The 26,963-nt window shown below is 36.5% G+C and overlaps 1 protein-coding gene and 1 long non-coding RNA gene across 5 annotated transcripts in view; one reads left to right on the top strand and one right to left on the bottom strand.

Moving 5' to 3' along the window:
- METTL8 (methyltransferase 8, tRNA N3-cytidine) overlaps window positions 1–26,963 on the top strand; it is a 165,407-nt gene that overhangs the window by 52,540 nt on the left and 85,904 nt on the right. For 3 of the 4 annotated variants that reach the window (XM_055572253.1, XM_055572254.1, XM_055572251.1), the window contains exons 2-3: window positions 3,914–4,068; window positions 20,345–20,436. In XM_055572253.1, the coding sequence (XP_055428228.1) occupies window positions 3,926–4,068; window positions 20,345–20,436 (235 nt within the window). In that variant the 5' untranslated portion in view covers window positions 3,914–3,925. The remainder of the gene's footprint in view (window positions 1–3,913; window positions 4,069–20,344; window positions 20,437–26,963) is intronic. The other variant, XM_055572255.1, reaches the window with a different exon arrangement.
- On the bottom strand, window positions 24,187–26,848 carry LOC129646306 (uncharacterized). The gene is made up of 3 exons (XR_008711840.1): window positions 26,773–26,848; window positions 25,332–25,578; window positions 24,187–24,562 (listed from the first exon to the last, which is right to left on the bottom strand). It is a non-coding gene; the product is annotated as an uncharacterized LOC129646306 (long non-coding RNA).

A 26,963-nucleotide genomic window follows, 5' to 3' on the forward strand; every position in this document is an offset into this window, starting at 1 on the left:
AATATCTATTTTTCTCTTACTTTTACATTATTCTTGACCTTTTGGCTGTAAGAGTTAGGAAATGTGTTAAAAGTCTGTCTTATGCAGGAAAAGTTTGCCCTTTTATTTCCTTACTGCTGCTGCTGCTGCTGCTGCTGCTAAGTCGCTTCAGTCGTGTCTGACTCTGTGCGACCCCATGGACGGCAGCCCACCAAGCTCCTCTGTTCCTGGGATTCTCCAGGCAAGAATAGTGGAGTGGGTTGCCATTTCCTTCTCCTTACTGGATATAGACAAATTTTCATGGTAGATACAAACTCTTTAGTTTTTTTAAAAGCAAAATACTGATCTTGAATATTAGCTGCTGACACAAACAGATGCATGGACCTGTAATAATGTGCATGAAAGCTATGTTATGATTTCTAACCCTGCTGTTTCAGAAGTTTCCTTAAATATTACATAAAACAGATACAGATCACTGACAGCAAATTAGTGCCTGCTTTTCACTTTAAGGGGCCTTAATAACACTGGAGTTTTACAATCTGAGGAAATATTAATGCCACTTTTCTGTGCCTATTTCTGGAACATCCTTCCTACATCTGTGCTATAATCAACTCTTTCCCACCTGTGCACCAGAGACCCCCATTGAACTTGTATGATTTTATAGAATATTAGGAACTCATACAGGAGTTGAATAGTTTTTTAACCTGTATATGTGTATGACTCCTTGTAAAATGTGCATAGATACTACTGTGATTAATTTGCCTTTTGTGGAAATTCCCTGATATTCCAGTAGTTAGGATTCTGCTTTTCCACTATAGGCAGCACAAGTTCAATCTCTGGTCAGGGAACTAAGATCCTGCAAGCCACATGGCGCAACAAATAGTTGCCTTTTGTTTCTGGAAATTTCATCAGGAAATACTATGACTATTTCATGTGTCTATCTGATAATTTCTTTTTATGTTTGAAAAAGTGTTTGTAAAGGAGCAAAAAAAAAAAAAAAGAAACAACCTGAATGCCCAACATTTTTGTTGTTTAGTCACAGAGTTGTGGCCAACTTAGGGGGAAGGTTAAATAACAGATGGTGGATACTTGTAATTGAACTATTAGGCTTTCATTAAAAATCATGTTGTCTTTAGTTTAGATCTCTAATTTCTCCTTCCTTTCCTGACTTCTTTTGGGTGATTAGAATATTTTTAGCTGTGCTTCTTTGTGCTACTTCAAATAAAATACCACTTATCCATATAATTTCATTATGCATATAATATCTTAGTTAAACTTGTATTCAGTTTAGGGTATGCCAAAAGAGAGTTAATAGAGGGTACACAATGAGAGGGGGACTCTCTGGTGGCAGAAACCAACATTCTCTACCATAATTCTTTTGGAAACTGACCCTGCCCTTCTTTTCCATCACAAAATGGAACCATGATCCAGTAAATGTGAAGCTAACACAATAGTCAAGACATAAAGTACATGTTTATTTATCATTGCAGTGACTCTAACTGGAGTGTAGCCTGTGTACTGTGCACACAGTGTACACTTAAAGTAGACGCTGTCACTTCCTTCTTCCTCTCTATTAGGCTATAAGGACCCCCCTTGAGAAATATGAAGTAACTTTCTTCCAATTAAATTTGTGTCAGACAAGCATCAATTTTGCGTAATCAAACAAGTAATTTGTGAGCAGCTTGATACCACCCTTAGACGTTTGCAATTTAGTTGAGAAAGCATTTATGTAATTTTATTATGTTTTTATGTTTATTATATAAACTTACTATATATTTAGGGCTTTCTAGGTGGCTCTAGTGGTAAAGAACCCAGCTCCCAGTGCAGGAGAAGTAAGAGACACAGGTTTGATCACTGGGTTGAAAAGATCCCCTGGAGGAGGGTATGACAATACACTCCAGTATCCCAAGGAGATAGGAGAATCCCCTGGACAGAGGAACTTGGCGGGCTGTGGCCCATCAGGTCCCAAGGAGTCAGACACGACTGAAGTGACAGCATTCACATGCATGCACTGTATATTTATATAATAAAGATAAAGAGCAATGCAAGCTTGTTGCAGATAATACATAAATGAAATAGATAGATGTTTGTGTGGTTAATTAGAGAAGCAGCTGCCTAAGCAGGACAAATTGCCACATGTTTAGGTGCTGGCCACATCATGTTTTTTCTAGGGACTAGCCGTCTGCAAGGCACACGCTTCTCTGACATTTTCCTCAATTGCCTAATACCCAATCTGGTTATGGCTTTTTGTCTCCAGCTGTCTATAGAGGTTCCTGGTAATTTATAGTGAGAGAAACTCATATCTTTTTTCCCCCCTGTCTTCCTTTTCTATATTTAGTAGATACAGATAAGTATCACATGATTATTTGAAGGATTGAAATTTCATTTTGATTTTTGCTTTCCTGGGCAGAAAACATTTATATCATTTTATACTTTTGAACATGAATTGCCTCTTTTTCTAGGTGTAATCCATTTCTACTCTTCAGCATATGGAAGATTTTATGAATAATATTCAGTGCAGAAAGAGAGCTCTAAAAATAATTGTGCTGGTAGGGTTTTGTTAGTCTTCTGTAGAGCAGTGGCAGGAGAAAAGAACAAAGGCACAGCAGAGGAAAGGTAGTGGTAGGCGGGGCACTTGATTTCATTTGCCTCCACCAACGAGCTTGTATTTAGAGAAGGAAAAACAAATAAGAAACAGAAAATCTGCACTAGCTATTGAATGTTTCATTTCTCATCACTGTTAGTCATATTTAAATGGAATCATTGCAGTCTTTTTGGTGTGTATAACTAAGCCTTTTTTCTCTGGAAAGAATATCTTGAATTTTATGTTTAAAAGCACTATGAGATGTTTTTGACATTCTGCAGTTTGTTTTGGAATTCACAGTCTTAAAACCTTTTGACTTTCACAAGGTGGTAAAGGGTGTACAATACATGTCATTTTTATGCCTAATAGCACTTTGGATAGTGTCTAATGCATATTATATATACACACTTTTTAGCATCTATTTCTACCTGACAGCTTACAGCATTAGGCTGAATATTGTAATGAACAACTGAATGAGGGTGAAATGCCAAGCAGTATTACAGTGGATTCTTACTAGACAAAATAAGCTTTCTAGAGTCGGACATGACTGAAGTGACTTAGCAGCAGCAGCAGCAGCAGCAGAGCTTATTTTAATACTTTTCCATAAAGATTTTAAGCTGACATATATGCTGGTACATAATTAAAATAACATACTTTTTAAATGTTTAAGTTATTCTCCAGAAATGGACATAGATTTGGCTAATCAAATGATTATTCTCCTTTTGACCTGGGATTTAAGCATGCTTTTTGTACAGGGAAATCTGTTTTGCAGATGAATTGATTATTCTTTAAAAATGTATGTATGTGTTATGATTGTTAGAATTAACTGATGGGATCTTAATATGGTATTCACTTGTTTATTTTATCAGTATTTATATTATTCAGCTCAACCCAGGGAATGAGATTAATAAGTTTGTTTTTATTTTGGTCCTCTACTTGGGTTTTTGGTCTAGTGGTCATCAAATATTTCCCAGAAATACATTTGCATAGAATTCCCAAAGCAAAATAATAACTTTAAAGAACTTTTTAATATGCAAAATCCAGATTCTGGGCTTTTATGCTTTGGCCATGTGCTAAGAATTATGTAAGCAAATACCAAGCAAAGCGAAGTTCGTCAAGGCTGTGACTTGTAAAGAATGCCAGACAGTGTTGCACACTCCAGATACTCTTTTCCTTTCTCTTAAGTCTAAATACTTCAGGAGAGAAGCTACCGTGCCCATCTTTCATTTAAAAGTGGTTAGTTTTCATGTCCTTTCTCAGTTTGTCATTCTTTTATACCAGTTTTTGGCTTTAGGTAAATAATACATAGTTTAATCCATATTGACTAATTAATTGTTTGAAACTTTCCAGGTACCTATTAGGATGAATGTGATTTGGAGAAATTATATTTCCTGTCCAAGGATAAGAAAAGTACCTCACAGATACCAAAGTGGTTGTCACCCAGTGGCCCCTCTGGGATCAAGGATTTTAACTGATCCAACAAAAGTTTTTGAACATAACATGTGGTGAGTTATCTTTTTAGGTGTGATATAATGTATGTACATTAAGTGTCACCAGTGTTATTATTTTCATTTAGTGCCAGAAAAAGATTTTTAAAACTCAGCCCCTGTGTTGTTGAAGTCTAAAAGCCAGGGTAATTCATCCTTACTTGTATGCATGCCAAGTCACTTCAGTTGTATCAGACTCTTTGCGACTCTATGGACAGTAGCCTGCCAGGCTCCTCTGTCTATGGGATTTTCCGGGCAAGAATACTGGAGTGGGTTGCCAGGCCCTCCTCCAGGTTCTTCCCGACACAGGGATTGAACCTGCATCTCCTGCATTGTCAGTTGGGTTCTTTTACCACCAGTACAAGTAAGGATCTGGATCCTTACTTAAGTGTTGCCAGTTCTGAATTTGTTTGGGTTTTTACAGGCCCTCCCTGCTCACTTATGATCCTGATTTTGCAGCATATCACCAAAGAGGCTTCTTTTCTATGTAGAGCCCTCCACTTGTCTCTTTTACAGCTAAGCACCAGGGAGAACACACTGATTTGACCTTAATTTGTGCTTTTAGGAAATCCACTCCTCTATTTGTGATGATAGACTGGTATTTATAGAAAAAACTGATAATTGGGAATACAAAGCAGCAAATTATAAGGTCTCAGTGTATTCTTACAAGGCCTAGTTCCATGTAAGAACAACTCAGCAGTGCAGAATCACTTCTGTTTTGGAATAGTCAGGAAGATTTTTTTTTTTTTTCAGTTTCAGCTTTACTGAGGTATAATTGACATATTAAGGAAGGTTTAATTGGAGAAGCTGAGATATTTGTTGTTTCTCCAGTACCCAGTACAGTGCCAGGCACATAAATATTTGTGGAATAATGACTTAACATAAAGCTGGAGTAAGGGCATTCCAGGTGGGTAGAAAGCCATACCTACCTAGATGAGGAAGTATAAGGCCTAATTAGGATAACAGGATAGTTTGCCTAAAATAAAGGCTTTTTTAGGAGATTGGAAAATGATAAAGTTGAAATGATAATAGACAAGATGTAGGGGTGGGAGCAAGATTGTGTGGTCTTAAATTCACACCTGAAGTGAAAGGTATGACAGAGTCACTGAAGAGAAATGGCATCCATTATACATGGTATATTAAGTATTTGGTTAACAGTATATACTGTTACATATAACAGAGATCAGCAGGTATAACTAGAAGCAGGAAAGGGCCAATGAGAGATTGTAAGGAAAGAAAAAGTAGAACTTGGTGCTTTTGTAATAAAGGAAAAGGAAACATTTGACTTTGAAGGTTTGATCCCAAATGACTAACAGAAATAGGAAAATCAAGAGATAAATTGATTTTTAAAAAATATATATATAATAGAAGAAAACAAGTGGTCTATTTTCTTTTTTTAAATTGAAGTATAGTTGATGTACAATATTATATAAGTTACAGGTGTAAAACACAGTGATTCACAATTTTTAAAGGTTATCCTCCATTTATAGTTATAAAATATTGACTATACTCTGTGTTGTACAATATATCCTTGTAGCTTACTTTATACATAATAGTTTGTACCTCTTAATCCTCCGCCTCCTTCTGTCTCCCCTCTGGTAACCACTCTCCCACTAGAACACTAGTTTGTTCTCTGTATCAAACATGACACAGCAATTCCATCCACTCCCAGGTATTCACCAGAATAACGGAAAACAAGTCCACATATGAATACTCATAACAGATACAGGAATTTGACAAAATAACATTAAATTGATTTTTTATTTTGGAATAAAGATGTTGCATTTAGTTTTAGATATTTTGAATAGGTTTTGGGAGCCAGACATTCTGAGAAAAATGTCCAGAACACAGATTCCTCTGCTAGGAGGAGAGAGAGGAGTCAGGTCTGAAGTTAAGAGGCTGGGTATAACATCTACAGACAAAATTATTACCTCAGCCTTGGGTGCAGGACCTCTAGGGCTGGGAAAGTAATTAATTGACTTTCTATATTGAAACAGAATATCAATTTTAAAAAGAAATAGATTGACTTTTTACTAATTAGTCCTGCATTATACAATATGGTGGCCGCTACGCACATGTGGTGGTTGAGCATTTGAAACCTAGTTAGTCTGAATTGAGATGTGCTGTAACATTTTGAAGACTGAATATAAATAAATTGTGAAATATATCATTAGTAATTTTTGTACTTAATTAAATGTTAAAATGATATTATTTTGGATATATTGAGCTAAAGTATTTGTTAATTTTTTTTCTTTTCACTTCATATGGCTACTAAAAAATTTTAAATTATATATTTGGCTGACATTATACTTTCTTGTTGCTGAGTTAAACCATTTTGAGTGTCATCACCAATTTGGACAGTTATAATAGGCTATGAGATAATTGCCAAGCAGTTAAACCTCCAGAGGAACTTCTGGTCCTAGGCAAGCTCTTTGTTTGCCAAATGTGTTTGGTTGTTTGTATTTGTTTGTGTTTGTCAGTAGACTCTAGTTATTTAGTTGTCTACATCTCATTTTCTGTTTGCTACCATCAGCTCTTTTGCCCAAGATATCCTGCCTGCCCACGTAAGTTCTGTTTTGTCATAGGCTCTCAGGGAGCAAAGATCATCTGGTTCAGTGCCTCTCAAACACTATGGGCTAGCTTAGGGCAACTGCACAAGAATCCCTTGGGAGTTATTTCACTAGGTCTGCAGGTATGGCCCCAAAATTTTTAATTTGAAAAAGCTCTTTTAGTCATTCTTTTGAGCTACCAGGTTTAGGAATCCTTGATCCAGTCCAGTGGTTTTCAAATATTTCTTTAGCAGCAGAATTTTTTTTTCCAAGTGAAATCTTAATGTAAAATCCCAGTATTTAAAAGGTAAAAAACAAACCTCTTCTGAGTGAAGTGGGCATAGAGGCTTGGGACAGCTCCATCTCCCCTTTCCTCTCCCACCTCTTCCTCACTCTAGCAGCCTAGAGAAAGTTTGAAAAACCTTGACCTGGTCTCTACAGCCATCCTCCTCCATAGCATACCCCCAAAAGACGTTATTCTGCCTGTGCCAGGATACCTCTAGTGAACTCTCTCCAAAGAGAGATACGTACTGTAATAAAAAAAATAATAATAATTTCCTCCAAGGGAAGAGGGAAATAGTTGCTTCACATCATCTCCCCACATGTCCCTGAGCCCCCCACCTTTTTTTGCTTGAAGAGAAGATATGTAAATTAAACTGAAACCAGAAGACTGGTTTACTTTCTCCTTACTTCAAGTACAAAGTTCTGTCTAAAAGTTCTCACTTCCTTCCTTATTTCCTTCTTTATATTTAAGAATAATGTTTCCTCATGCTGAATTTTTATTTTTTTAAGATTTTTTTAAGAATTTATTTGTTTGGCTGTGCCAGCTCTTAGTCGCAGCATGTGGGATATAGTTCCCCAATCAGGGATCGAACCCAGGCCCCTCTGCACTGGGAGCTTGGAGTTTTAGCCACTGGACCACCAGGGAAATCCTTTTAAGATTTTTCTTAAAAAATACATGTCAATTTTCTCTCAGAGATGTTGCTCAGAATTATGTACAGTTTATTTTTTCCTCTAGCTTCTGATTTAGTTAATAAGAACTATTTATATATATGAACCTCTTTTAAAAATTTTTTTGAGGCAAAATGAAAATAACCCTTTTTCTTCAGTTTCTATATCCTGAGTAATATTTGCCCTCCAGATTCTAGAATTTGTATAACTAGTATTTATATCTGCCTATAGGTTCTTACGGAGAAGGCAATGGCACCCCACTCCAGTACTCTTGCCTGGAAAATCCCATGGACGGAGGAGCCTGGTAGGCTGCAGCCCATGGGGTCGCTGAGGGTCAGACACAACTGAGTGACTTCACTTTCACTTTTCACTTTCATGCATTGGAGAAGGAAATGGCAACCAACTCCAGTGTTCTTGCCTGGAGAATCCCAGGGACGGGGGAACCTGGTGGGCTGCTGTCTATGGGGTTACACAGAGTCGGACACGACTGAAGCGACTTAGCAGCAGCAGCAGCAGCATAGGTTCTTAATTATTAATAGTTTAGTTAAGTGAATTTCACGTAACACAAAGTTAACCATTTTAAGGGGAACAGTTCAGTGGCATAAATTACATTCATGATTTTGTGCAACCAGCATCTCTATCTAGTTACAAAACATTTCCATCACTCTAAAGTAAAAGTCCTTATTCATTAAGCAGCTTATACTTACGCTACAGTTCTCAGCCCCTGGCAACCACCAATCTGTGTTTTGTCTCTAGGAATTTCCTCTTCTGGATATTTCGTATGAATGAGATCATATAACAAGTGGTCTTTTGGGTCCAGCTTCTTTCCCTTAGCATAAAGTCTTGGAGGTTCATCCATATTGTAGCATGTATTAGTACCTCATTCCTTTTTATGACAGAATAATATTCCACATACACCACAATTGGTTTATCCATTCATTTACTGATGGGCGTTTAAGTTGTTTCTACCTTTTGGCTTTTGTAAATAGAGCTGCTGTGAACATGTGTGTACATGTACTTGTTTGAGTCTTTGTTTTCAAGTCTTAGAGATAAATACCTAGGAATGGAATTGTGGGGTTGTGTGGAAATTCTGTATTTAAATTTTGAGGAACGACCAAACTTTTCCACAGGGACTAAACCATTTTATATTCTGCTTATAGTCTTTTAATTATATTTATTACATTTATCCATTTGGGAGCCACTGACATAAAACTATATTCAGATTGCTCGTGAGACTTGGCTCAGACATCTGTCTATATTGAGCAACTTATAGTTACTTGGAAAAATCATTTCTTATTCCATGCTATTCCTGGTTTATGGGTATAAGAACTTTTCAGGGGGGTCCCTAAAATTTATAAGGAAGCAGTAAGCACTTGTATTGTCACATAACTAAATTGAATGTGAATATTCACATGTTCCCATCACTGGGCTAGATTCTAAGGAGTACTCAGGAGAGGAGTAGGAGATGATCACTGCTCTAAAGGAGCTCTAGTCTGTTTCATGAGTAAGCTTGAGTCCTCCAGGAGAGGAAGTTGGTTGAATTTGAAAACCGAAGTATTTCTCCTCCAACAAAATGAATAAGAAATAGTAAAAACAAGCAAAAACTATACCAACAGCAACTATAAGAGTTCAGGAACATGGACAATTAGTGACCAAGGAAGGAAACTGTAGGTTCGTATTTGGCTCAGAGTGGCTCCTAACCCTACCTCTATCCCTCAGAAGCAATACTACGGAAAGATCAGCTGACAAATCATTACTAAACTCACTAGGCAACTCACTAGGCAAAAGTTGAGAACAAATCCTTGAAAATACATATTCTTACCTATTAGAGAAGAATTTGAGGTCTTAGCAGAGCAGGGGAAATCGTGGGGCTCACCATTTTCCAGAGTTCCATGCTGAATTGAGGGAACTGTCCAAAGCCCAGGGGAATCCCCCGCTTAGGAATAGGGCACATCCTAACTAGGTAAAGTGAAACCTAGCATAGAACTTAATCTCAAAAAAGCAAAAAGCAGACCCAGACCCACATAAAGTCTGCCCACTACTCAGTAGAGTTTCCCCTTCTCCCCCACCTCTGACACCCTCAGATTACCAGAAAAGTGCAGAAAATACATAATACCCAGCCTTCAAACAGAAGCTTACTGAGAAAGATAAAAGAGAATTTATCTGCCAACAAAACAGAAAGGAAAGAAGGAATGAAGGAGAAAGAACATAGCATGCATTATGGATTAGTTTGCATTTTCCAGTATTTTATGTAGAGGGAATCACAATATATGCTCTTTTTTTTTGTCTGGCCTCTTTTACTAGGGATAATGTTTGTAGATTTATACATGTTGTTGCATATATCAATAGTTTGTTCATTTTATGACTAATAGAATATATAAAAAGCCCTCAAAATTCAGTAAACAAACAACCTTATAAAAATGGGCAAAATATTTAACAGACACTATACCTAAGAACATACACAGGTAACAAGCATATGAAAAGATACTCAAACACCATTAGTCATTGCTACTGCTGCTAAGTCGCTTCAGTCGTGTCCGACTCTGTGCGACCCCATAGATGGCAGCCCACCAGGCTCCCCCGTCCCTGGGATTCTCCAGGCAAGAACACTGGAGTTGGTTGCCATTTCCTTCTCCAATGCATGAAAGTGAAAAGTGAAAGTGAAGTCGCTCAGTTGTGTCTGACTCTAGCGACCCCATGGACTGCAGCCCACCAGGCTCCTCCATCCATGGGATTTTCCAGGCAAGAGTACTGGAGTGGGGTGCCATTGCCTTCTCTGCCATTAGTCATTAGGGAAGTGCAAGTTAAAATCACAGTGAAATACCACTACATTGTCATTAGAATAACTAAAATTCAAAATACTGTACCAATACTGTTGGTGAAGATGTAGAGGAACTGGAATTTTCATACACTGCTGTGGGAACATAATACCATCACTTTGGAAAACAGCTTGGCAGCTTCTTTAAAAATTAAACAGGTACCCTGTATATGATTTAGCCATTCCATTCCTAGATATTTATCCAAGAGAAAAGAAAGCATATATCCATACAGATACTTTTACATGATTGTTCATAGCAGCTTTATTTGTAATAACCAAATTTGGAAACAATGCAAATAAATATCCATCAATAGGTAAATGGATAAACAAATTGTAATAGACAGTAAAGAATCGCCTGCAATGTGGAAGACCTGGGTTCGATCTCTGGGTTGGGCAGATCCCCTGGAGGAGGGCATTGAGTGGAAGAAGCTAGAAATAAAGAATGTGTACTTTACTTTTACTAGACTAGAAAATGCAAACTAATCTGTAGAGGCAGACGACAGATCAGTGGTTGATGGTGAAGCAGGAGATGGGTGTAATGAGAAGGAGAAGGGTGGAAGAGAGGAGTTACAAAAGGGCACAAGGAAACTTTTGAGGGTGGTGGATAATAGTCATTATCTAGGTTGTGGTGATGGTTTCATGAAGATTATATTTGTCAAACTTATCAAATCGTACACTTTAAATATATACTGTATGTCAACTGTATCTCAATAAGGCCTTTAAAAATATGGTTTATATCCATACATTGGAAAATAATGTAGCAGTTAATAAAAATAAGAAAGATCCATGTGTATTGATATCAAGAGTTGGCTATGATATGTCATTAAACAGCAACAAATTGCAGAAAGGTATCTCTGGTATGGCCTCACTTTTATTAAGAAATTTCTATATGTCTACTACATGTATATTCATATCTTTGTTTTTAAATGCTTAGAGAAATGTCTGAAAAGGTCCCCATCATACTGATAATGGTGTTTATCTCAGGGATGGGCATGGGGATAAGAGATAGGGTAGAGATAAAACTTTATAAGCATTAGTATTATTTGCATTTTGATTTTTTAAAAAGAATGCCCCCATATACCTATTCCCATCTTACTGTCTATCTTACAGTCTTTGTTCTTTAATAATCCTCATCGTTAACAATTCTGAGTTATACCAAATCTTCATCTTCAAATCCCCAGTTCACAGGCTAATAGATATAGGTTGTTAGTAAATGTTTAATGAGAGGAGTGAATTTTTTTTTCCAGCAACTGTGGACTCTATTTATGCAGAAATGAGAAGGCACTGGTTCTTTTGTGTATCTTTTGTAGATCATACCTTCCTAAGTGAGAAACTGAACTATTAATAAAAACAATCAATTTAAATGTTTATTACAGCCAAAAAGATAAGTGGAAATCCAGGATTCAGAATTAGTGTCAGTAGTAGAAAAGATTTAATTGAAGTTAATTCAGTTATTGTCTGATATATCTATAACAGCTATCTTTTATCCACCCAAGATATTTTTTCACCAATTACATCTCTAAAATCAGGATATTTCTTAAAATTGATAGCATCTTACTATTGTAATTGGAAGTGTTTTTTCTTTCCTACTGGTACAGAAAATAATGGTATCTTAGATTTGATGAAATAGGATAATTATAATTTCAAAGTTGTATGCTGTTTTGTTTTAATCTTAGTTGTATGCTGTTTTGAGAACTATTACACTTATTTTACTAATACTAAAACTGAGAGACACAGAAAATCTAAATTACTTTCCACTGCTATATATCAAGATTAACATTTGAGTATTTGTTATATTGTTAGAAAAGCATGAAAACCTTTTGTTATGTGGATAAATTGGCAACAGAAATAGAAAGTTGACCCAGAAAGAAGTACATGTGAACACATGGGAAAATATACAACAATAAAAGAAATACAAATCAAAACAATTTGATACCTTTTTAGATCTACTAAAATAATGCCAAAAATGAAAGAAAAAGAGCGAGAAATTTAAGGTAACACACAATCCTGGTAGCTTTGTAAGTTAATACAATTTGGTTATATTTCTGTTTATTTTTTGACTCATCTGTTCTTTTATTTTTCTCTACTAACTTTTTGACTATACATCTTAAAATTATTTTTTAGATGTTATTTTAGAGCAACGGTTTCAAACATTGTGGTCTTAGGACCCCTGTACACTATAAATCATTGAGGACCCCAAAACTTTTTATTTATGTGGACTGTATATATTGATATGTTCCATATTAGAGATTGAAACTGAACATTTAAAGTATTAATTCATTTTAAAACAATAATAAATTCATTATATGTTCATATAAATTACATATTTTAATGAAAATATTTGTGTGTTCCCAAAAAATGTAGTTCAAGGAATGGCATTGTTTTAAATATTTGAGAGTTTCTTTAATATCTGACAATGGAAAATGCTGGATTCTTATATCTGCTTCTTCATTCAGTCTGTTATATCATGCTGTTTAGGTTGAATTATATAAAGAAAATTTGGCCTCACACAAATATGTACTTGTAAAGGAGAAGAGTTTTATAATAGCCTTTTATGATAAGTTTATAAGCATGATAAGTTTATAAGTTTAGTAGCAGTTTCTTAGTTGCAAATATGGAATATGAAATCATATCAGTGAACTTTTGATATTCTGCTATATTATAAACCATTGTTGCACCTTATACTTTGAATGAATCTTTTTTAAACCTAGGTATCATTTTATAATATCTCACATGGATAATTTGGAAAGTTTAGTTCCCTGTTTTATGTAGATCCATATGACACATTTCATTAATAATCAGAAATCACATTTATTAATACGCCATTATTCCTATCAGGAAAAATCTCTAAGTATTGAAAGCTATCAAACTCATGGCGGTGGACACAGTTTTTCCAAGATTCAAATTTTTGTTTGAAAGCACAAAATTTATCTTTGACAGCAAATACTGTCATTTTTTTCCCCTTAAAGCTCATTTCATTTACTTTTAAGATGCCAGATACTCAAGTCTGAATAGCTGTAGTTTGTCTACAGTTGCTCTCTCAAGTAAAAATAGCATTCCATGAAAAAAGCACCTAATTCCGTTCACAATGCAAACAATTGTACAAGTGCTTTTCTACAAGTCAGTCATCTGTCTTCAGTGTGCAGCTTTTTGCATGCTTCCCAACACATTCTCCAGTGAATTGAATTTTTTAAAACAAAAACTGGTACATTCTTTATCATCCCCTGGCTGGTGGTATAGAATTGATGACTGCTAGTACAGATCTTCCTTGACTTACAATGGGGTTATGTACAAATAAGTTGAAAATATTGTAAGTCAAAAATCCAATTAATATATCTAACCTACCAAACAAAATTTAGCCTGTCCTACCTTAAACATGCTCAGCACATTTACATTAGCCTACAATTGGGCAATATCATCTCATACCACACATATTTTTTAATAAATTGTTGAGTATCTTGTGTAATATATTGAAGGCTGTACTGAAAGTGAAAAACAGAAGGTTGTATTTGTACAGAATGGTTCTAAGTGTATTGATTGTTCATCTTTGTGATCACATGGCTGACTGGGAGCTGCAGGTCACTGCCAGTGCCTAGCATCATGAGACAGTATTATACCACCATGATTAGCCCGGAAAAAGATCACGATTCCAAGTACGATGTCTACTAAATGCAGATCACTTTTGCACCATCATAAAGTTGAAAAATCACGAATTGAACCATCATAAATCAGAGATCATCTATACACTTTGGTGCTACTGCCTCGTTTCATACTTGGGCAGTTGCAGTTTTACCCATCGTTGCTTTTATACCATCAGTGCAAATGTTGCACAGTGAAAAATGCAAATGACAGTATTATTATGAAAATAGTTTTGACTTAATGAACTACCTGAAAATGGATCACACTTGGAGAACCACAATTTTAGACATTGCAGTGTGCTTCCTCAACTTCATACAAGTCCACTTAGAATTAATGTTTTTACAACATTGTATGTCAGTAAAATGTAAAAACCTTACAGCAGTGTGTTTCTACTTATTCATTCAGAGTTTGCTTTATTGTGGTTATATAGTTTACTGCTATAGCCCTCTAGTGGCTCAGACAGTAAAGAATCTGCCTGCCATGCAAGAGATGTGGGTTCAATCCCTGGGTCAGGAAGATCCCCTAGAGAAGGGAATGGAAACCCACTCCAGAATTCTTGCCTGGGGAAGGAATCTCATGGACAGAGGAGCCTGGGGGGCTACAGTGCCTGGGGTTGCAAAGAATCAGACACAGCTGAGCAACTAACACATACTTTTACTTCTATACATGTCATAAACTTTGTAATTCATTATTTTTGCTGTATATAGTTAGTAATTTTTAAGAGGAATTAAGAAAGAATTTTTTAAAATATTGTCTTTTGTACTTAGTCACATATTTATCGCTTGTGGTCTCTTGAGTCTACCTCAGTGTCTATGTGGTACCATTCTCCTTTAGTCTGAAAAAATTTCTTGTCGTGTAGATTCTGCTGGTAACAAATTCTCTCAAGTTTTATATACCTGAAGATATCTCTGTTTTTAAATTTTGAAAGATATCCTCACTGCATATATAAATCAAGATTGACAGACGTTTTTCTTTTTTTAATTTTTATTGGAGTATAATTGATTTACAGTTTTGTGCTAGTTTCAGGTATACTGCAAAGTGAATCAGTTATACATATGCATATATCCACTCTTTTTTAGGTTCTTTTCCCATGTAGGTCATTACAGAGTATTGAATAGAGTTCCCTGTACTGTATAGTCAGTCCTTATTAGGTATCTATTTTATATACAGTGGTATGTACGTGTCAGTGTCCCAGTTTATCCCTTCTCCGTTTCCCCCCACCCCCTCCCCCGGTAACCATAAAAGTTTGTTTTCTAAATCTGTTCTGAATCTAATGTGGTTCTTATTTCTATAGCGTGGCATTTTGGGGGTCTTAACTGAATACCCAAGGTGTTCAGAATGGTCTCTGGCTTAGCCAGAGCTCTAGCATCTCCAAGCACCGCACTGCACAATCTGTGCAGACTTCAGTAGCCCTCCTCTTTGTCCAGCCCTCTCTTCTTCAGTATTCCGCCACACAAAGCCTCACCATCTCAGTGGCTCTGAACCCTGATTTCTGCCTTCTTAACTCACAAAGCTGTCACTCAGTGAGACAGCCAGGCTCTTCTTGGAGTCCCCTCTGCACTACAGTCTAGAACATGTCCTAGACAGAAAGCCAGAGTAAATTAGGGAATGACCTTTTGTCTTTCTCTTCTTTTAAGGATCACAGTCCTGTGCTGTCTGAAGTGTAGTCCAGTGCCTAAAAAGAGTTGCTTCATATACTATTTTATCCAGATTTATTATAGTTTATGGCAGAAAGATAAGCCTATTTCTAGGTACTCTGTCATGGTCCAAAATACAGATCCTATACAACAGTTTTAAGTCCTGTTAATAATTATGAAGATTTTATAGTTCTATAGAAAAGTGTTTGTGTGTATCCAAACATATAGGAAGGGAACTTGAAAAATTAAGAATTATTAATTGATTAGGATATTTAAACAAAAGGTCAGACTTCAGATTTTTCTGTTACTATAATTGTGACTATGTAATAAAAATGACTTTGTTATGAAATTAAAGATTATTGAAATAGTTTTAGGCTGAAACTATTTAACTTTATTTCTTCCTTTTACTTTAGAATATTTTATTTTTAATTTCACTAGGTACCTAATACATTCCTTAAATTTATCTTTAAATTATATTCTGTAATAACACTTTTACATACACAGTAAATGACAAAGACAAAACATTTTATATGCATAGCTTACACTGGGTACTTTGTTTTATATCTAACTGATTGTTAAAAATTATAATAGGAAGTGGCACCACGTTCAGCAGAGTTTTCTATAAGTAGGATCCTCAGAAACATTAGTACCCAAGCTAAGTGACTGTGGAGAGTGTGTGTGTGTTTTAACTTTTTGAAACCAAACCAAATGCACGATTATTTAGATTGTTATTGTCATCAACTTAAAGCTAAGCAAGGAACCATCACTTGTACTATGTATCAGTTCAGTTCAGCCGCTCAGTCGTGTCCAGCTCTTTGCAAACCGATGGATTGCAGCACACCAGTCTTCCCTGTCCATCACCAACTTAGGGAGCCTACTCAGACTCATGGCCATTGAGTCAGTCCAACCATCCAACCATCTCATCCTCTGTCATCCCCTTCTCTTCCCACCTTCAGTCTTTTCCAGCATCAGGGTCTTTTCCAGTGAGTCTTCACATCAGGTGGCCAAAGTATTGGAGTTTCCGCTTCAGCATCAGTCCTTCCAATGAATATTCGAGGTTGATTTCCTTTAGGATTGACTGGTTTAATCTCCTTGCAGGCCAAAGGACTCTCAAGAGTCTTCTCCAACACCACAGTTCAAAAGCATCAATTCTTCAGCACTCAGCTTTCTTTATAGTCCAACTCTCACATCCATACATGACTACTGGAAAAACCATAGCTTTGAAGAGATGGACCTTTGTTGGCAAAGTAATGTCTCTGCTTTTTAATATGCTCTCTAGGTTGGTTATTGCTTTTGTTCCAAGGAGCAAGCATCTTTTAATTTCATGGCTGCAGTTACCATCTGCAGTGATTTTAGAGCCCAAGAAAGTAAAGTCTGTCACTGTTTCCATTGCTTCTCCATCTATTTGCCATGAAGTGATGGGACCAGATGCCATGATCTTCATTTTCTGAATGTTGAGTTTTAAGCCAACTTTTTCATTCTCCTTTTTCACTTTTATCATGAGGCTCTTTAGTTCTTCTTCACTTTCTGCCATAAGGGTGGTGTCATCTGTGTATCTGAGGTTATTGATATTTCTCCCAGCAATCTTGATTCCAGCTTGTGCTTCATCCAGCCCATCATTTCACGTGATTCATTCTGCATATAAGTTAAATAAGCAGGGTGACAATATACAGGCTTGACATACTCCTTTTCCGATTTGGAACCAATCCATTGTTCCATGTCCAGTTCTAACTGTTTCTTCTTGACCTGCATATAAATTTCCCAGGAGGCAGGTCAGGTGGTCTGGTATTCCCATCTCTTTAAGAATTTTCCGCAGTTTGTTGTGATCCACATAGTTAAAGCCTTTGTACTATGTATATAGAAGGAATATAAAATTGCACACACACAGACACATATGAACTGAACTCATAGGACTTATGACTACTCCAAAATTATGATTTTATTCTACTAGCCATGTTGTGAAAATTTTCTTTTTAAAAATCCTGTCTTTTTAAGATTTTTTTTTCTCAAATTCAAGTTTTCAGGAGAAATACTCAATATATTTTATATTTTCTTCTCAATTCTCTTATTTAGGAAAACATATATTCTTTTTTATTATAAAGATTGCCGGGTTTTCTCCCAAAGGATAATGTAAAGTTTTAATGGCCATTGTTATATATCTTAAACATACAGTATAGTTTTTTATAAATATTTTTTAAATTATCTCTAATTGAAGCAGCTTTAAAATATTAAGGAAATTTTAAGGCAGTTACTCTTTTTTTTAACTTTTTATTTTGTATTGGGATGTAACCAATTAACAGTGTTGTGATAGTTTCAGGTGAACAGTGAAGAAACTCAGCCATACGTATACATATATCCATTCTCCCCCAAACACTCCTCCCATCTAGGCTGTAAGGCAGTTACTCTTAATTCCATAATTCTACTATAATTGTTTTTATTTTACCCAGTGTGTGTGTGTGTGTGTGTGTAGTTGTGATTATAATACATTTACAGTTTGGGGACCTGCATTTTAACCTCATGCTATTTCATATACACTTTTCCATATTTTTAAATAATCTTCATATGTATCATTTTAAATGTCTACATAATATTCCTTTGAGTTACAATAATTTTTCCATTATCCTATCACTGAGGTTGTTTACAATTTTTTGCTATTACATTTGGTATTCCAGTGAATACTGTTGTACAGGTACTTTTCTGTTTTATTGGCTTCATTACAATAAATTCCCAGAAGTATAATTTGCAAGTCAAACAGTATAAACCATTTTATTCCTTCAGTTGTAGTTGTGGTGGTGGTGGTGGTGGTTGTTAAATACCTGATTATTTTCAGTTTGTTTGTTAGTTAGCTGTCTCTATGCTTAAATTCTATTATAATTGTATTTATTATAAACCTGAATGATTCTTACTGCTGTCTGTTGGGCTTGGGTATACATGAATCAGAGTCTTCTAATATAAGAACAGCCATAAAGCAGCAGGTCTGGAGGAAGTCCCCATAAATACAGTAGAAACATTTTATAGGTTTCTGAGGGGATTCTGTAACTATATAGTGGAAAATCTGTTCTGTTGGGGCTTAGGGTATAATATTCTCCTCACTTAGCAGTTAAGAAAATGAAGCAACATAAAAAACAGTGTAAGGAAGTTAGAGAAATTTAAGAAATAACTGAATCTATTAAATACTCAGGAAGAAGCAAGTTTTACAATTTAAAATAAATGTGTAAAGCTAAAAACCACATATATTCTCTTTGTCTCAGAGCTTGATTTTTTTAACAGGAAAATGGACTGTTCTATTTGCCTTCTTATATATTTTTAGAAATTTATAGATGAGAAACTTATCCCCAGCTTTAATAATACTATTTTTTTCAACAAATGATTTCTTGCCTTTAATGTTATAACTGTCATCTAATAATATTCTCTGTAATTTTTATGTACAGAATATAAAATGTACTTATCAAGTCCAAGTTATATATGTGATTGCTCACATATATTAAAATAAGTCAAAGGAAAAATTTGTTTCAATCTCATTCATTAAAGCAAGTGATAAAGCTGTTTAGTGATTATTTGGTTTGTAAATAATTGGGTTTTTTAAATAACATCTGTGAAACTCTGATTTTTACATTATCATATACTTTTCCTAGGAACTTCAGTATATTGGTTCTGATTCATCTAATAAGTAATTTCTCACCTTTCACTGGTGTATTTATAACCAGGTCACTAGAATATACCCTGTCATATCTGATTGCATAAGCATGACTTAAAATAGTACCAAGCTTGTCATCATTCCACCCAAAGCAACCCCTTATTCTGTCATTGTTGCCCCCACTTTCCTCAGTACTCAGTTTTAATACCTTAGGATCATTCCTGACTCTCAGTCTTCTCTCCCCTCAATATCTAGTTAATCTCCAGATCAACTCCCTCTACTCTTCCTTTCTGTTTTCCATTACCACCACCTTAGTCCTGAGACTCATTACTCCTATACCACTGCAACAGACTTGAATTTTGCATATGTAATTTTATTGTTTAGAAAAGTGGTTTATTCCAGGAAACTGTATCACTTACTACTTATAGTCTTACCTATTACAAAAAAAAAGAAATGCAGATTTTGAAAACAAAACAAAAAATCACCTTTTTTGTATAAAGTTACTTATATTTCAAGAAAAGCATTTTGGTAGCAGAAAATAATATTCTCTCATATAGAGTAAATTATGAACCTGAAAATACTTATTTCTAGAAAGTGCCAGATCTTAGAAGGATGACCTTTTAATATGCTGTGTAAAGTAGTCTATCATTTAAACATAAGTAAATCCATACACAGAAATTAAGACAGCTAATAAGAAAAGTGTAAAAGGAATATTAAAAAACTTTTAAAGAATGCTAATACATAAATTAACAAAAAGATTAAGCTTTAGAATAAAACACAGGAAACCATCATAGTGCTCCTGGGACATTACTTCAGCAATCATTTCCAAAAGGTGGCTGGGGCTTGCAACACAACCAAATTTAAACAGAAGAACTGTAGGAGTTACAGGATTATACCAGCACTGTCAGAAGGAACATCTGACACAAAATATATTCATTTGATATGGGATTTGTTTGTATCCTTTGTCTTTGACTAATCTAGAATGAAAGATGTATCCCTTGGCACTCTTTTTCTGTCTTCTTCAGTTATAAAACACGTTTTATAATATTTATTTTTTTGAAAGGGATCACATGCAATGGTCAAAAGAAGAAGAAGAAGCAGCCAGAAAAAAAGTAGAGGAAAACTCAGCTGTGCGAGTCCTTTTGGAAGAGCAAGGTAGGCAGCTATATGTAGCTCCTGGAGACTGGCTTTTCTGTTTGACCTCCCACTGATTCAGTTCACACCTTAGTTTCTCTTCCTCCTAATTGCGTCACCATTTGTTCTTAGCTTCTGCCTATGCTAATTTACTTGTTCCTTTAGGAGAATTCCCAGTCATTCCAGTGTAGTGAAACCAAAGTTAATGAAATAAATTACGTACTCACCCTATATGTACTTGCTCCTTTGGTAGTCATATTATTGCTTTCTCTGGGAGATAGGTAAAGGTGGCATTTCAAGCAAGATAGGAAAACACAATTTTAAAAATTTCCTTGTTGTTATGCATCTTTTAGTATGCAATTGTGCATTCAACCGCTGGGAATATTCAATGAATTCAAAAACTTTGAGCAAAGAAGGTAAAGTCATATCAAAATGTTGCTGGTCTTTTAAGATGAACACAAAGTTTCAATAATGATTTAAGTTATTTTTCTTGGAGGCCTTTGATATTTAGAGTTTAATTTAGGTAGGCCTTGCCAACCTTCAAAAATGGTCTCTAAAATATTGCCCTATTGTGTAATCACCAAGCCAGAAAATAGTAAGTATGGGTGAGGATGTGGAGAAATGAAACCCTTGTGCACTATTGGTGTAATTATAAAATGGTACAACCTCTACTGAAAACAATATTGAAGTTCCTCCAAAAATTAAAAATGGAACTACCATATGATCTGGCAGCCCCACCTCTGGATATATAGTCAAAAGAATTGAAAGAGATACCCAAAAGGTCTTGAAGGAATATTTGCATACCTTTGTTCATAGCAACACTATTCACAGTAGGCAAAAGGTAGAAATAGCCCAAAATTCCAGCAGATAAATTGATAAACAAAATGTGGTCTATTCATATGGAATATTATTCAGCCATAAAAAGAAATGGAATCCCTGTCACATGCCATATAATCTGGACGAATTTTGAGGACACTATGTTAGGTGAAATAAGCCAGTCACAAAAAAGGCAAATACTATATGAGTCCACTAATATGAGGTATATCAATAACCTCAGATATGCAGATGACACCACCCTTATGGCAGAAAGTGAAGAACTAAAAAGCCTCTTGATGAAAGTGAAAGTGGAGAGTGAAAAAGTTGGCTTAAAGCTCAACATTCAGAAAACGAAGATCATGGCATCCGGTCCCATCACTTCATGGGAAATAGATGGGGAAACAGTGGAAACAGTGTCAGACTTTATTTTATTGGGCTCCAAAATCACTGGAGATGGTGACTGCAGCCATGAAATTAAAAGATGCTTACTCCTTGGAAGGAAAGTTATGACCAACCTAGATAGCATATTGAAAAGCAGAGACATTACTTTGCCAACAAAGGTCTGTCTAGTCAAGGCTATGGTTTTTCCTGTGGTCATGTATGGATGTGAGAGTTGGACTGTGAAGAAAGCTGAGCACCAAAGAATTGATGCTTTTGAACTGTGGTGTTGGAGAAGACTCTTGAGAGTCCCTTGGACTGCAAGGAGGTCCAGCCAGTCCATTCTGAAGGAGATCAGCCCTGGGATTTCTTTGGAAGGAATGATGCTAAAGCTGAAACTCGAGTACTTTGGCCACCTTATGCGAAGAGTTGACTCACTGGAAAAGACTCTGATGCTGGGAGGGATTCGAGGCAGGAGGAGAAGGGGACGACAGAGGATGAGATGGCTGGGTGGCATCGTTGACTCGATGGACGTGAGTCTGAGTGAACTCTGGGAGTTGGCGATGGACAGGGAGGCGTGGCGTGCTGCGATTCATGGGGTCACAAATAGTCGGACACGATTGAGCGACTGAAATGAACTGAACTGAATATGAGGTATCTAAAGTAGTCAGATTCATAGAAACAGAAAGTTGCATGGTGGTTAGCAAGGGCTTAGAAGAATGGGAAACAGAGTTGTTGTTTAGTGAGTATAGAGTTTTGGATCTGCGGGATGAAAAAGTTATGGGAATCTGTTTCACAGCAATGTAAATACACTTAACACTGCTGGACTGTTTACTTAAAAATGGTTAGGATGGTGAATGTTATGTGTTTTTTTTAACCAGTTTCTTTTTTTTTTTTTTTTTAAGACACTAAAAAAATTTCGCCTCTGTCCTCACTGAGTAGCTGGGAACCCACAGACAGCTGGCCCAACCCTTACACTCTTCTAGAGAGGATTTTCTGCCTTGTTTTTTTAAAATGATTTCTCCTTTAAAACAGGTTGTTTTGTTTTCTTAAAAAAAAAAATACAGTTTATCGATATACCAAATACCCACAGAAATTAACACAACAAGGAGATCCAACCAGTCCATTCTGAAGGAGATCAGCCCTGGGATTTCTTTGGAAGGAATGATGCTGAAGCTGAAACTGCAGTACTTTGGCCACCTCATGCGAAGAGTTGACTCATTGGAAAAGACTCTGATGCTGGGAGGGATTGGGGGCAGGAGAAGAAGGGGATGACAGAGGATGAGATGGCTGGATGGCATCACTGACTCGATGGACGTGAGTCTGAGTGAACTCCGGGAGTTGGTGATGGACAGGGAGGCCTGGCATGCTGCGATTCATGGGGTCACAAAGAGTCGGACACGACTGAGTGACTGATCTGATCTGATAAATGAGTTTTCACAAAAATCAGTGAATTTTCCCAATACCCTTATTAAGAAACAGAAAATTATCAGTAATCCAGAAACTTCCTCATGCTGTGTCCCAGTTACTTTCCTAAACCCCTAAGACTCCACATAGAGCACCACTATTCTGGCTACTAATACCATAAATTAATTGTTCCAGAACAACTTGGTTCTGGTCACCATCATTTCTCAATCACTCATGTAGCAATATCAGTGTACCTGTTAGCTAGAACAAGAGGCAGCAAACTGTGGCCATGGGCCAAATTCAGCCCACTGTCTGTTTTTATAAATAAAGTTTTATTGGAGCACATACTCATTTGTTAACATTGCCCATGGCTGCTTTAGAGGTGTATCTAAAGAGTTGAATAGTTGAAAAGACTCTGTATAGCCCACACAGACTACTTATTATCTGGCCCTTTACAGAAAAAGTTTGCCAACCCCTGAGATAGAATTTTGTTTCCACATTCATCAGCGGTCTTGAAATTCCCCAGGGAGAAATGTTTGCATTCCTCCTCTGTTCAAGCCAAGTATAGTAAAAATCACTAACCCCACTGGTAGTTAACTATTGTTCTGGTGACTTTAGTCTACACTTGAGGCTAAAGTTTGAAGCAAAGGGTGCTGTTGAAACTGAACTAGTGAAACAGCCCTCATTAACTGCCCTTTACCAGTGAAGGGGGCAGTGTGGCCCTATCTTATCCTCTGGTATCATTTGCTGTCCCTCAGAGCTAGTTTTCCTTCCTTACCGTAAGCATGAATGTGTCCTGAAGGATGAACAGGAAAGAAGAGCACCTGATCCACAGTGGAACCATTCTATTTTTATGAGCTCCAGCCATGCAGTCCCAGAATGGGATGTGGCCAGGGAGTGTTGGGGTTGGATTTGAGAGTGCATACCAGTGGCAATTCTGCTTACAAATCAGCCAACATTGCATTCCTTTGCAGGAACTCTGTCACACTGTTTCTGAGGAAGTATAATTTTGCTTCTTTGCCAGCAGCTGCACAGACATATTTTCCACATTACTCAAGCTTCTGCTAGTGGCCACCTGGATATGACAGAGAGAATCAAGCCTAAACAGAATTAAAAGATATCAGTCATCTTAATTCTTTTCCAGGAAGTTAAAAATTATCCATAGTTTATTTCCTGAGAATATGAAAAACCAAGGATTTTTTTTTCATGCTCTTTTGAATATTTCTGTTTAGAACATAAATAGATGAGCAGTGCTGATAATGTTCCCTTAAAGTGCTCTATATGTGGCTGCCTATTTTGGCCTATTTATGTTAACAATGAACTTGAGTGAAGCTAATGAGGAGGTTATTTTCAGGCCTTGGAAACCGCAGTAAAGGAAAATGACAGTTCCCACAGAACCATAATGTGACTGAAATAGAAAGGTGGTGACTGGCCCTTCTCTATAGAAGCAGGAAAAGCAAGCTGGAGAGAACTGATGATACTCCTTTGAAGCGTTTGGTTTGCGTATTAGCATGTCCAGTCTCTTTCTGAGCAAGTTTTCTGGCTGCTGTGGAGACACAGAACAAAAGAATTCATTTAAAAATGCCTCCCAGTGATCGAGGCTTCTGTTGAGTCCCTACCCCCATAACACTACTCAGTGCAGTGGACTTTATACATGTCAGAGAACCACTACAAGGAGAGGAACCCACAATGAGGGTGACCATTACATCACACTTAAGCAAGGTTGCACAGAGCAGCAACCAAGGCAACTGCTGAGCGTGGCGAAGAAAGAAAGAAAACTTCTGTCCTGAGGAACCATGTTGAGTGACAGGACGTTACAGTGAGACCAGATACATACCAACCCCCCACTCCAGTCTCCACCAGGGATCATCAACCTGCAGGTCTGCAGAAGCCCTTGGTGAGGCTCCTAATTGGATATTTAATGTCTCTGATGAATATAGGTCAAGGTGAAGAGATCCATTTAAAAGCTGTATTCCCAAATGTTGTGAAAACCCAAAGGAAGCTATGACCCGGTTCTTCTCCCACTGCCCCTGTTAACCACTGTCTCTCTCTTTTTTATATATATTTATTTTTATTTGTTTGGCTGCATGGGTTCGTAGTTGTGGCATGTGGGATCTTATTTCCCAACCAGAGATCAAACCCAGGCCCCCTGCATTGGGAGCACAGAGTCTTAGCCACTGGACCACCAGGGAAGTCCCTACCATCTCTTCTTATCCAGGAGGGTCCTAAATCTTTGAAAAAGCCAATTTTCTCTCATCGCAAAGTATTCCACTTACAGAATAGTATATAGCATGAGCCTTGTGTGTTGATTTTACCTTACTCATTTTAATGCCACTAGGAGGGGGTACTGGTTGTTCTCCCATGCTGACCAGCTCTCTGGCACCTTCCTTTTGGTCTCTGTGTGTCAGTCTCTCCTGTCACTCCCATTTCCCATTTCTCATCTATTGTCTCAGCTGTTGGTGAGAACTGAAGTCCGGAAACACCCTCACAATTCTGAAAGTAAGAACTTATCTGTCACAAGTGAGACAGTCTTTTGCTGTACAGTGGTGGACATTTTCATTCCTGTGATTAAAACATAAAGCATCTAGGCTATCATTAGCAATGTTTCTTTCAATTAGATGCTCAGATTAATGATTTGTGGTTCCACATTTCCTTTTGGTAATTTATTTTAAATTTTATAATAGCTCAGATTTCTTTTTAAAGCAGATTAATTCAGAGAAATGAGAAAGATACATTTGGCAGTTTTTGAGTTAATATGATTATGTTTTTAATTTCCTAAAAACATTTCCAGTGTGTTATATCTCAGCTGGTAATTTTGCAAATGTAATGGGTTTTTTAAACTTAATAACAAATGCAGCTGCTATTTTTACTTTAAAATACCCTTGTAAATAACTACCTACCTAGGGTGAGTTACCTATGTCAAGAAAAATAGTAAAAGAATCCCACTATACCTTCCTTTGTGAATACCTTGCCACTTGAGAGTGTCCTGTGTGAGAAAAAAATAGAGTAGCTTAAAGTTTTGTGTGCTGATAAATTTAGAGTACTTGTTTATAGGTCAGCTTTGGTTGTTAATTTCATACTGTGCTCGGACTTTAAATTTCATAACTTTAGGAGTTTTATTTTGTTAGACAATTAACTTTATCAATGACATGTGGAAATTTCCAACTTTGAGAGCTTAGGTGTTTGTGTAGTTGCTGTACAAAAACAGCTTTAAAATGACTTTTGTTACATTGCAACTTAGAATAAATTTTCATAATTTGTACTAATATGTCAGATACATAGGTGGTTTAATTCAGTTTTTTAGTTGTGATATTCAGTGTGATTCAGAGTGAATTCTGAATATTTAAGTATGGGTAGTGTGTCATAGTCTTTCTTCCCCTCAGCAGTATTGAATTTAATAAATGAATAATTGAGAAGTTGTTTCATCTGACTGTGGTTACACAGATCACTACACCCCTTTTATCGCCGTTGGCATAGAGCAATTAACTCTGAGTTGGTAACCTAGGAAAGTAAAGGGAAATTTTTCTCCTCCAGGAAAAATTGATATACCTGTTTAGAAAGTCAGCTGGACAAGATATAGACAGGGCTGATTTCTCCACATTGTATTCTTTTATCATTATTGGATTTACCGTGAGTGAAACAGAGGTTTAAACTAAACTTTTCTCTCATGGTCAGAAAAGTTGCTCATCCAGTTCCCCTGATACCACAGATACTCTTGCAGTTCACAAAATTAAATTAAACGTTGGATGTGTTTACCTTGTCTCACAGCCATAATTATGAGTTTGATTGAGCTTCCTTGGGGTCTCAGAAGCTGTTATACATTGCTGGGAACTGTGGAATTGTCAGCATTGATTGAAGGTACTGCTGAAAGCACAACTTGAAAACGCAAAAAAAAAAAAAAAAAGAAACCCCCAAAACCCAGTTCCAGTCCAGTAGCCTTTATCCCA

The sequence above is a fragment of the Bubalus kerabau genome, chromosome 3 (assembly GCF_029407905.1).
Source record: "Bubalus kerabau isolate K-KA32 ecotype Philippines breed swamp buffalo chromosome 3, PCC_UOA_SB_1v2, whole genome shotgun sequence".
Taxonomy (NCBI): Eukaryota; Metazoa; Chordata; class Mammalia; order Artiodactyla; family Bovidae; genus Bubalus; species Bubalus kerabau.